The 12,324-nt window shown below is 40.2% G+C and overlaps 1 protein-coding gene across 1 annotated transcript in view; it reads right to left on the bottom strand.

Moving 5' to 3' along the window:
• The window catches only part of PROM1 (prominin 1), a 185,930-nt gene that overhangs the window by 9,725 nt on the left and 163,881 nt on the right, over nucleotides 1-12,324 (bottom strand). The window contains exons 19-26 of the mRNA XM_015821550.1: nucleotides 11,942-12,013; nucleotides 10,878-10,970; nucleotides 9,603-9,620; nucleotides 8,126-8,179; nucleotides 7,678-7,758; nucleotides 7,510-7,578; nucleotides 6,891-6,983; nucleotides 4,105-4,220 (exon numbers count right to left, since the gene is read on the bottom strand). Coding sequence (XP_015677036.1) covers nucleotides 4,105-4,220; nucleotides 6,891-6,983; nucleotides 7,510-7,578; nucleotides 7,678-7,758; nucleotides 8,126-8,179; nucleotides 9,603-9,620; nucleotides 10,878-10,970; nucleotides 11,942-12,013 — 596 coding nt within the window. The remainder of the gene's footprint in view (nucleotides 1-4,104; nucleotides 4,221-6,890; nucleotides 6,984-7,509; nucleotides 7,579-7,677; nucleotides 7,759-8,125; nucleotides 8,180-9,602; nucleotides 9,621-10,877; nucleotides 10,971-11,941; nucleotides 12,014-12,324) is intronic.

Here is a 12,324-nt window from a genome sequence, read left to right as displayed (position 1 = left end):
AGATAGCCCTGCCCCTCACTAACTTACTAAAAACAAAGGGAGCATCCTCAGTAAAACCTAACCAGTCACTAACATGGACAATGGAGTGCCAAACAGCGTTTGAGAGATTAAAGAGACTTTTTTCTGCCGAACCAGTACTGAGGCACCCAGACATGGATAGGCCCTTCGTAATACAAGTGGATGCAAGCGATGTGGCAGTGGGGGCTGTACTATTACAAGAAAATGATGACGGGGTATTGCAACCCTGTGCATATACATCCAAGAAACTCACAGAAACAGAACAGCGCTGGCCCGTATGGGAGAAAGAGGCATACGGGATATGTTGGTCATTACTCACGTGGCGCCAGTTCCTAGAAGGCAACAAAATTCCCTTCCAGGTGTGGACTGATCACAAGAATTTGGAAGCCCTGAAAACACCCAGGAAGCTCAACCCCAAACAAGCCCGCTGGTCCCAGCATTTCCACCAGTTCCAATTTAAGCTCAAACATTTGCCGGGGAGAAAGAACTTCCTGGCAGATACACTATCTCGCATGCCCCAATATAACAGCATGCGAACCACAGACTCTAAACCGATGATGGCAGAATCACAACTGGCAGCACCAGTAACCACTAGAGCCCAAGCTAAGTTAAAACCACAACTGAGCAGCCAAACTGGAATTGAATTCCGGAACGGTTTGGAAACAGATGAATGGTTCCTGAAAAATAAACATGTGTGCACAATGAGAGACGGATTGCCTTGGGTAGGGGAAAAGTTATATATACCAACAACCCAGAGAGTCACATTCATGCAACTTTGCCAAAATCAGCAGGGCATTTTGGATTTGTAAAAACATTACACTTAACTAAACGGCAATTTTGGTGGCCATCCATAAAAAAGGATATAGAAAGTTATGTGGCCAGCTGCCCAAAGTGTCCAATGGCAAAGAGGTTGCAAGGGAAATCGCCCGGACTGTTACAAACAGTGGCAAATCCTTCAGCCCCATGGAGGGAAATAGCCATGGACTTTATTGTAGAATTACCAGAAAGCAATGGGAATACTTGTTTTCCAAACAGGTGCACTTTATTCCTTGCCAAAAGATTCCCACCGCAAAAGCGTCAGCGAAATTTTTTGTCCAGCACATTTACAGATTGCATGGGGCACCCCAATGCATCATCTCTGATAGGGGAGTGCAATTTACATCTGCATTTTGGAAGGAATTTTTATCCCTGTTAGGGACCACTCAGGGACTAACATCTAGCCATCACCCACAAGGGAATGGGGGGGGGGGGCTGAAAAAATGAACTCTGTACTTGAGCAATATTTAAGATGTTTTTTTAATTTTCAGCAGTCCGATTGGACGGACCTACTCCCTTTTGCAGAAGTTGCGTACAATAATGCAGTCCACTCCAGCACAGGTTACACTCCTTTTCAAATAGCCAACGGTCAAAGTTTCAACCCCATGCCAGAATTAACCCCAAACGAACCAACGATCCCATCACTGAAAGAATGGATGGAAAAACTACAAAACACCTGGCCAATAGTTAGAAAAGCACTAGACGAAGCTAGGCAGGCATACAAAGCACAAGCCAATAAAAAAAGGGTTGAGCCTACACCATTCATTATAGGAGAAATGGTGTACTTATCTATAAAATACCTAAAGTCCCTACAGCCCTGTAAAAAAACTTGGACCAAAATATATAGGGCCTTTTCCAATTAAAAGAATCATAAACCCAGTAACAGTAGAATTAGAATTACCCAAAAATCTCAGGCAAATACACCCAATTTTTCATTGCAGCTTGCTGAAAAGAGAGCATCAATCATCGTTACGGCCAAAAATCCCACCACCACCACCTCCAATCATGGTGGAAGGCGAACNCTATTAAAGAAGTTTCACACAGAGTATCCTAACAAACCTGACTAACTTTTATACCTGTTTTGTTTTCTTTCAGGTGGATCTATCTTATTTTTGAGGGGGCAGGATGTCAGAATCCAAATATATTCCATCTCTAGTTATCAACTATGAAAACCCGCATTTCTGCCTGCTCTGGATTCTGTCATACGATGAAGGGAAGGGGTGAACAAAGGGGCTTTATGGCCCTCACTTCCTTCAGCCTACTTCAAAGGGACTGGATGTGGATATCACCAAACAGACTAACAATAACAATGGGGGTCATTAGCTTTCATGTAATCCTTTTTGAAGTCTCCTCCCGGCAATGAGGAAAAGGGGGTGAGAATATAATGCCTGGGATTATCGCTGGGAGAAGGGGGTGACAGGGGTGTGGCTAATGGGGGATCCCTTAAAACCTTGAATGGGAAAGCTTGGACCCAAGTCCTGTCTAGAATGCCTGCATCCAGCTTTCTCTTAATAAAGATGCCTGTTGGAAGAAATATTCCAGGAGTTCTGTCTTCTTAAGATGCAAAGTGGGGTGGGTCCTTACAGGGACCTTGGATTCCTAGTGGACGATCACTTGACTATGAGCCAGCAGTGTGAAGCAGCAGCCAAAAAAGCTAATATAATCCTGGGTTGTATAAACAGAGGCATAGAATCAAGATCACGCGAAGTATTACTACTTCTTTATAAAACCTTAATGAGACCACACATGGAATACTGCAGCCAATTTTGGTCACCATATCACAAAAAAGATGTTGAGAGTTTGGAAAAAAAAATCAGAGAAGAGTAACTAAGATGATTAAAGGCCTGGAGACTAAACCATATGAAGAATGGCTACAGGACTTGGGTTTGGATAATCTGAAGAAAAGAAGAAATAGGGGCAACATGCTAGCAGTATTCCAGTATTTGAGGGTCTGCCACCAAGAAGAGAGGGTCACATTATTCACCAAAGCACCAGAGGGCAGGACAAGAAACAATGGTTGAAACATTATCAAAGAGAGAAGCAACCTGGAATAAAGGAGAATCTTTCTGACAGTGAGGATAATTAACCAGTGGAACAGCTTGCCTCCAGAAATCATGGGTACAATTATTATTTTTGACATTTACTGCAAATCTTAGTTCATTTTGAGCCTTAGCTTTCCTGACCACCTTTGTAAATTCAGACTATGCGCTGGTATTCTGCCTTAGTTATGTGTCCCTTTTCCCATTTTTTGTACTTATCCTTTTTGTCTTTCAGTTTATCAGAGAGTTCTTTATGCATCCATGCTGGTTTCTTATAGATTTCTTGTTTTTCTTTTTCACTGGTATTATTATTCAATGGGCTTTTTAAATCACATTTTTCAGTGTTTCTTAAGCTTCTTGAATTGTTTTCCCCTTTAAGATTTTCATCCATGGAATCCTTTCCAAATTCTCTCTGAATTCGTTAAAATCAGCTCTTTTAAAGTTTAAGACTTTTGATTTTGTTTGATTTTGTTCTATTGCTTGTATCTACATTATACTGAATTCCAATGTGACATGATCACTCTCCCCCAAAGTTCCTGCAACTTCAACCCCCTCTATCATTTCATCTCTGTTAGTAAGAATTAAGTCCAGTATATCTGACCCTCTAGTTTTGTCCTCTACCTTTTGGATGACAAAGTTGTCAGCTAGGCTTGTAAGGAACATGTTCCATCTCCCACTTGATGCAGTTTGTTTCCCAGTCCATGTCAGGGTAGTTGAAATCCCTCATTACTACTGTGATGCATTTCCTTCATACATTAGTTAAATGATTAGCAAAAGGTTAATCTGTTTCTTCTGCTTGGTTGAGTGACCTGTACCTATGGCAATGTCATTCTTTTTTTCTTTAATTTTAACCCTTTATGCATTCAAGAAGGCTTTCACCTTACATTTCTGTACAGATGTACTGATACACTTGGGTTTTCTTTTCCCCTTAAACCCTAAAACATCAGGCATGTGTTTTAAAGTCTGTGCATCCTGCAGCTCTTAGAAGCCTAATGTTTCTTACATGACCCAAATCTAATAGCTCAGCCTATCTCATTCTTTCATCCAATTTGGGAGGAAAGTTTAAATAATTCCAAGTAAAAATGACCCAATGAGTTTTTACACCATCACGCAAAGGCTCGTCATGAGCTAAAAATGCTTCAGCTTCCTCTGATAATTTATATATCCATTCAATTTCTATAGCCACACCATCCTGCCACCTGCTACTCTGACTCATTTTACTCTTACTTACTCATCGTACACGTCCTCAGTATCCATCCTGCGGTAGAATTTGGCTAGTTTCACTGCACAAATAATGGCAGGGATCAGCAAGATACAGCAGCCTCCTAGTCCGAACCAGAAAGCATTCTAGCAGAAAGGAAACAGAACAATTGAATGGATATCTAATCCAAGCTGCTTAGAATGCTTCCTCCTCATTCTTTCTGTATGCTTCATCTCAAAACTATTCATCCTTTTTCACATAGGTAAAAACACCAAACCAGAGTAACTTGAGTATTCTAGCAATAATCAAGCAAAACCTCAATTTTAAGAAGGATAAAAATGTATGTTTCAAGGGATGCAGTTGTTCAAGTATAGTTTACTAAGTCCTACAACTTAGCAAAGGCATTTACTGCTCATGAGATCAAAGGCCATTCAGTCTTTTCTTGAAATGGAAGCCACCAAAAATGGCTGCAGGAAAGTTTACTTTAGCCTTGAATTCAGCTTCCTTTTTGTTTTGCTCCTCCAGGTTAGCCAGGATGAAGCTTTACCCTGTGGGATCAGAGCCTTACTAGAGATCCCTCTGTGAAAAGGGCAGCCCAAACCAGCCAAACCAGAGGATCTAGGACCTTTAGGCACAGACCCTTGGCCACACCACCTTCTCCTCCCACTTTCCACCTCAGCCCATTTACCTCCAGCATTCCTCCTCAGCTGGTCCTCTGCCACCCGTTCTCTCTGGACAATAGGGCCCTTGCCCTCTGCCTCGCACCCTTTGGCTGGCCCTTTCGCTGAGGCACCCTTTGTCCCAGGCCTTTGGCTGCATGGGACAAATAGCCGCCAGCCAATCGGGTGGCAGGGGCAGTGTACGATGGGCGATCGCAGGCTCCGTGGAGGGGGAAGTGTGTGATGCAAGATTTTTTTTTTAAAGTGCTGCGGCTGCACTTCAAGTTTTGGGGCTCTGTCACCAGGACTGGAGGAAGGGGGAGTAGTGGGAGAAGTAGCATCCGACAGGGCAACTGGGGGGCAGACAGGCAAGAGTGTGTTGGGGGGACCAGGAAGGGAGGAAGGGGCTCCTTCTCCCCTCTTTCATTTGCAGTTGCCAGCCAAGCTGTCTTTGTGAAGCCCCCTTGAGGTGCCCATCTGTCAGAATCCATTTCTTTGGTGGGGGGGGGGTTCTTTTCCTTTTCCTTTCTATGGATTCTGCCACACTCCTGGGGGGAGGGGGGAGACTTTTGGGGAATTGTATGTGTATTGCCATCCGCTTAGCTGCTACAGTGTATCCTCTCCGCTTCCTCTATCTGCTTGCTCTTTGAACTATTCTCCCCTTGATGCCATCCTGGGGTGAGAAAGGAATGTGCCTTCTGCCATCAGGCTTATCTCTCACTGCGGAAGAGAAGGTGCAAAGATCCAACAATGTTTTCACAGCCTTGGGAATGGGGTCTTATCAGCCTCGTTCCCACAGCGGACTTAACACCTGGGGATTGGCCCGTTTGAACTGACCGGATGAACTGTTGGGGTGGGGTTTGCTTTTTGCTCCTTTAACCTCTTGATTTGAGTGGGAAACCCTCAGATCCTACCTTCTATGCCTGCTGTCAACTTCTCCTAATAAAAGTTCTTTTTGGGATGAATCTATTCCAAGAGTTCTGCTTTCTTGGGAAAAGGTTTTGAAGCGGGTCCTGACACCATCCCTCCCTCTCTTGTCTCCCCCAACACACCCTTGCCTGCCTACCTCTCCAGTGGCTCCAGTGGCTGCTACTCCCCCTGCCATTCCACCTCCATCTGGTCCTGGTGACAGAGCTGCCAGGTCCCCAAACCTGCAGAGCAGCCACAGCACCTTTTTTTAAAAAAAATCTTGCATCGCACACTGCCCCCTCAACAGCCCCTGTGATCACCCATCACCCATCGCAAACTGTCCCTGCCACCCGATTGGCTGGTGGTTATTTGTCCTGTGCAGCCAAAGGCCCAGAACAAAGGATGCCTCGGCGATAGGGCCGGGCTGAAGGGCATGAGGTGGAGGGCAAGGGCCCCATTGGCCATGGAGCATGGGCAGGGAGGGTCAGCCGAGGAGGAATGCTGATGGTAAATGGGCTGAGGCCAGAGGTGGGAGGAGAAGGAGGTGTGGCCAAGGGTCCCTGCCTGAAGGTCCCATTCTGAAACCAGAGAACAGATTGTAAAATCCTAAGCAGAAGATGTCAGGGACAAAATCATGCAAAAAAGGGCCTGGCTTCCAAATATGCCATCAGCTTTCAAGAATTATCTGCAATTCACAGAAACTGCCATTTTTACACAACACTTTTCAGTTTTACAAGATCATAAAATCATTCTGCTGTGAAGCTCTGATTTAGGAAGATGCCTAAAACAAAAAGTCATATTTACAAATAGTTGGACAGCTAATTTTACATGGCATCAAACTCAAAATATAGCAAACTACTTTGGTTTCACATTTAAATGGCACTAAAAAATATTTTTTCTTGACTTAGTATTTTCAGATAGCTAAAAGACACACATTAGTGTAGGCATTTTTTTTTCTTATTTACAAGTTCTTCCTTAATCTTGATAAAGTTATTTCCTTTATATCCTTCCTTTATCTTATGAAGATATTTTTGAATAAGGCTGGTTATCGGAGTCCATTTCCAAATAAATTTGTTTTATGAGGAATTCAACAGAAAATGACATAAATCCACAGGTGAAATGATAATAGAAAAGAATTTACAATCTTATTGGCTTCTCCAATTTAAAGGGCAGATAAAGTTTCTGGCAGAGAGATGGCTTAAATGAAGTCTGCTCTAACACCCACATCTTCCCCCACTTCCCGCTTACCAAAGAATCCATTACATAGCTGCATAGAAAAATATCGACAGCTGTATCAATCGTATTTGCAATCGGTTTACAGGTTGCTACTTGTGTAGTAATCTACAAGAGATGAGATACAGATCAGATGTTCTAATTGTCAAATGTCTGATTAATGAAACACTAAAAAGGACTTTCAGGCATATTTTCTCCTAAAAGCATTCATTAATGTTACAGATACGTCAGCACAATATGGATGAAATGCTTAGATCTGCTTCTCTTCCGTACGCATAACATTCCAAACATTTCCACTCCCTTATTGTAGGGTCATGGTTCACATCTTCCAATCAACTTGGAAGATGTGATTTACTTCCGGTTTCTTTCTCCCGGGCTATCCTTATGCTCCTCCCTCTTTCTTGGTTGCTGGTTTAACTATACAAATACCAGACAGTTCTGCACATTGTCAAAGCAAGAATATACAGTATTTGCAGCGTTGACACTAATGAAATTTAAGTGTCCATGAACATGCTTCTCCACACCTGTCTTAAGACAGAAATGTATTAAATTTTGATTCTTGGCAGCATCTCCCATATTTGATATAGATTTCCATAACTGATGAGAAAACAAGCCAATAACCAAAAGGTCTTACCGAATCCTTCACCCACACTGAATACTGCTCAAAGTAACCTAAGATAGTATCCATGTATTTCTTAGCTTCCTTGAAAGAAAGAAACCATTGTTAAGAGGCATATAAGAATCCCAAGCTATGTTCCAGGTACGGATTTGTTTTAAGCGTTACTATGACAAAGATATTTACCTGGACAATTATAAATGAAGCATTATTGTTTATAAGAAGTTGAGTGGCTTCGATGGCACTGATAACACTTCTCACTTTTTCCTGGAAAAGCCAGAGAAGAAAACTTAAGTGAAGCATACCATCCAACTGTGATGAAGCCTATTCAGACACTGGATTTTTTTTTAAAAAAAAATCTAGATCTCCATAGTTATTAAAGAAAAAAAGATTAAAATCCATAGCAGGATATTGAAAAAGAAAACTAGATAAATAACTTCTCTTTTACTTAATTTCCTATTAAATGGAGATAATGTATGCTAAAATGTTCTGCTTATTCTTTAATACTTAATTTAAAAAAATTAAAGGTTCATTAAAAACAATAGCTAGTTTTTAACAAAGGTTGGCCTATTATAAGCAAAATACTGAGAAATAAATGTTCATTTATTCTAGAAAGTAAGAGAGAAAAACTTACTTGAAGTTCTAATGAAGTTTTCTGTAGTAACTGAATACTCTGGTTTAAAGTGCTCTGGTTTAAAATAAAGAAAATATTTTGTCTCTATCATCTTATACTGCACTCAACAAATAGCTTGAGCCATACACTTCTTATGCCATTGTAAATACAATAAAGATTTGTATGTGTGGGGGAGTTGTTAGAATTGTGAAAATAAAGACAAGTAGCAATAGTACCACAACTAGTTTGGTTTAGTTAGTATACTCAAAATATAATCAATGTATAAATTTACTATGCCTATTTGGTGGATGGTCCTAAAATTGCACCTGTCTGCAACAGGAACAGAAGTTTATGTTAAGTGGATGAACACAGACTATTTCCTAGTATTACCGGTACTTTATAGCAGTGTTTCTCAACCTCAGCAACTTTAAGATGTGTGGACTTCAACTGTCAGAATTCCCCAGTCATACTTCAGAAACACTGATAGCTAGAAACACTGCTTTAAAGTCTCTGATTAATATATAGTCATGTGCTAATTTAAATCCAAATATTTCTATTAAAGGCAGAATTACATATTATACAAACAATGAGGCCATATTGTGGTTTGCAAGTTTTCCCAACGCTGTTCTGTAGTGTGGCTACAAATAATAGAAAAACAATTGAAAACCCTTCTATCTCATAACACCATGTGGTTTGGGAAATAGATCTAATTAACTCAGTTAGTGTTGCAGAATACAGTTTAAAGAGCATTTCCTTTGAAAATGCACGGTGGAAGTTTCAGACTTGGGAGAGCTTCCATTTTAGCCTGCTTCCTAAGATTCTTCTCTTATACTCAAGGGTTTGCAAACATTCATCCATTTGCCCCAGTTATTTCAAGGGCAGAGAGTGAGTATTTTTTTCTGCTTACGGTATTTTTTTTCTTAACAGCAGTGGAGAATAAGGACTGAGATGGGATGCTGTGCATATGCTTAAATTGTACAATTCAAGAAGAAAAGCACAAATCTTAACATGGGCTGAAGGTTATACAAGCAGCTCAGCAATTATAGCAACACATAATTCTAGTATTTTCCTCTTACGGCCCTAGTTTGTGTATCATGCAGTTTAACTAATCAGCTACTATCATGCAGTTTAACTAATCAGATGAATTGTATATTCATCTATACAATTATAAAGGGCCAGCATTAAAACAGGTCTTTGCATGTCTTTGCTACAAGATTATAAAAGTATCTCAAAATTATTTTCTTTACAAATCTATGTAGCTAGTGTTCATGATTTTTAACATTCTTTAATGCTTTTAAAAATACTTCTAGCTATTGAACGAACACATTCAACATTAGCAAAGGCAATTTACCGTGAAGCCTTTGATGCTTTTTTAGTCTTTGCTTCAACTAAAACCAAGCTTAACTACGATGATGCTTAATAAAGACGAACAGCCAATGGCCTGAAGCAGGCTTAAGTTAATTATTTAATTTCAGTATAAGAAAGGAAAAACACTTACCCTAGCTCTAACATATTTCTTGACAGCCAGTTTTTGGAAATAGAAGATTGAGAACGATTAAGAATGATTCAGCAGGAAAAATTATATATTAAAAAAACCCAATAAAGCAGAATAGGCTTTTCAGAGAAGATATTCAAGACAAATTACCACATTAATAAAAAATTAGCAAACGCAGACACAGAAAAAAAAACCAAAGTCCTGAAATCAAGCAAGATACGGAAAGCCACAGCAATCTTCATGACTATTCAGCTCACAACCTAACTTCTATAATATTAGAGAGCTTCTACCCTGGTATAATTAAGTTTAATTTAATAGTGGAAGCAAACTAATAATCTCTTTCTCAGTTAAGCACCAGAAAAAAATGGAAACATAATGGTCCATGGCTATGTTCACATAGGAAGGCATCCTCTAGTTTAATGAGGTCTATAAATGGTCTAGCAGGTTCAAAAATACTATTTTATTCTAGAAATCACTTTATGAGAATTAAGTCCATGTTTAAATTTTTGAGGAAAATTTGCTCTTTGTTCAAAATCTATCATCAATCCACCCATCCATTCACCCAGCCACCTAATTTGTATGTCCGCTGATTCCCAAACAGAATAGAATCACAAAATCATAGAGTTGGAAGGGATCTATGAGATCATCAAGTTAATGCGCATACCATCCCTAGATATAGCCTCTGCTTGAAAACTTCCAGTGAAGGAGAAGAAATCATTCCATGCAATAACCTATTCTGCTGATTGAACACTCTTACTGTCAATACATTCTTCCTAAAGTCTACTTTATTTCTACATCCTTGAAGTTTCATCCCATTTGTTTTAGTCTTCCATTCTCGAACAAGTGAGAATAAGTCAAAGTTATAACTGCCCTTGATATTTGAAGACAAGCATCATGTCCCTCTTAAACCTCTTGTCTACAGGGTAAACATACCCAGGTCTTTTCACCATCTGCCATCTACCCTGAGGACCCCAGGGCACTGATGAAGTATTGAGATGGTTATTATTAACATCCCTTCACATAATATTTCCTCGTTTTAGTTTTGTTTTTATAGGTGTTAATGTTTTAATGATAATAATTGTTTTATATTTAGTAATTAATTGTTTGTAGCTTTTTGCATGCTTCCCAGAGTAATTTGTTTTGTGAGATGAGCAGCTATATAAATTTGACACATAAATAAATAAGCAAACAAATACATAAGTCTTGGCAGCCCTTTTCTGGACTTGCTCCAGTTTATCAATATTACAGCTTATTACAATGCCACTGTAAATTTTTTACCATTCCTTGTTCCAGTGGAACAACTTGCTGGTTATGTATCAGCCGAATTGTATTTGCATGTCCTTTCAAAGCATTTTCTAATGCTCCTTTGGGCTGGAAATGCAAGAAAACAGTTAAATGTATAGTTTCCAATATGTAAGCTATTCTGCTTTTATTAAAGAACAGAAAAGCAGTAATATCAGAAAAGAAAAATAATATTCCTTCTTTCCCTACCTGCATGCTTCCACTTAGAATAATCTATTATTAAGGGAAATACATGCTTCCATGTGATGCAAGCCCAACCATTTTTTCAACAGATAAAAAAGTGCAGAAATGGTTGCTACTGAGAAGTTTCATTATAAATGTGAAATATGACATTTCAAGCCAGCATCTGATTATTCTAGATCAGTGGTTCTCAACCTTTTTAATGCTGCGACCCCAACCGGTCATAAGTCGAGGACTAAACCGGTTGTAAGTTGAGGACTAAACCGGTCATAAGTCGAGGACTACCCAACCGGTCATAAGTCAAGGACTTTCCCTGCCTGGTAGCGCCGCACATGCGTGGTTCCGTCCCCTGCGCCGGCCGAGGCATAGCTGGCAAGTGGCAGAGACAGAGCAGGACGACCACCAGCTAGCCCAGCTCAGGGGAGGTAAGGCACCCGCCGGAAAAGGGAAAAAAAATGGTGGACAGCCTTGCTTGGCGACCCCCGTGAAATGGTCGATCGACCCCAAATGGGGTCCCGACCCACAGGTTGAGAACCACTGTTCTAGATGGTCTTGTGGGGTCCTAAAAGAAGCAAAACAACTTTTCTAATGAGAACCTGTCTCTTTTCTCCTAAACAATTATGTTCTGCAGACTGGATTTAGTTATTTTGGGGCCCAGCATTATCTATAACTTTCAAAAGAAGTTTTTGAATGTTGCTGTAACCCCAAGACCTGAGCCCCAGAACTACTGTTAGAGGATGCTCTGTATTTTGCATGCTTTAAGACAGCCTCAGCATTCAGTAGTTATAAGTGTCACTCATTCAGATCATAGGAAGATTGGTGTATGTTGTCACCATTTCACAGCAAGGAATCAAACTTACCAGCTGATCTGCTCTTGCTTCCAAATCATTTGCATATAACAACAGATCAATTTTGGTGATGCTCTTGTTAATCTAGAGGGGGGGAATCATACAGCATTAGACTTTGTAGAGGGAGAACAGGGTTAGAATGTAGTAGCAAAAAATCAGTCTGGTAGTACAACAAAGATTGGCAAGCCTTCATGGGATAAAGACCGGTCTTCAAAAAGTACATGTGTGTTTGCTCCCATCCTGATTTTGGCAGCCTGACTGGTCATAATACATAAGCAATGGTCACTTTTGTTTTCAAAATGAGGCAAAGTTCTTTGTGTGTTGATGATACAGTATATATTTGAAGAAGAGATCGGACAGCCACTTGACTGGAATGGCATAAGGTCTCATGCTTG

Source organism: Protobothrops mucrosquamatus, unplaced genomic scaffold, assembly GCF_001527695.2.
Source record: "Protobothrops mucrosquamatus isolate PMUCROS unplaced genomic scaffold, P.Mucros_1.0 scaffold1347, whole genome shotgun sequence".
Taxonomy (NCBI): Eukaryota; Metazoa; Chordata; class Lepidosauria; order Squamata; family Viperidae; genus Protobothrops; species Protobothrops mucrosquamatus.
This window is presented reverse-complemented; position numbering and strand designations above follow the sequence as displayed.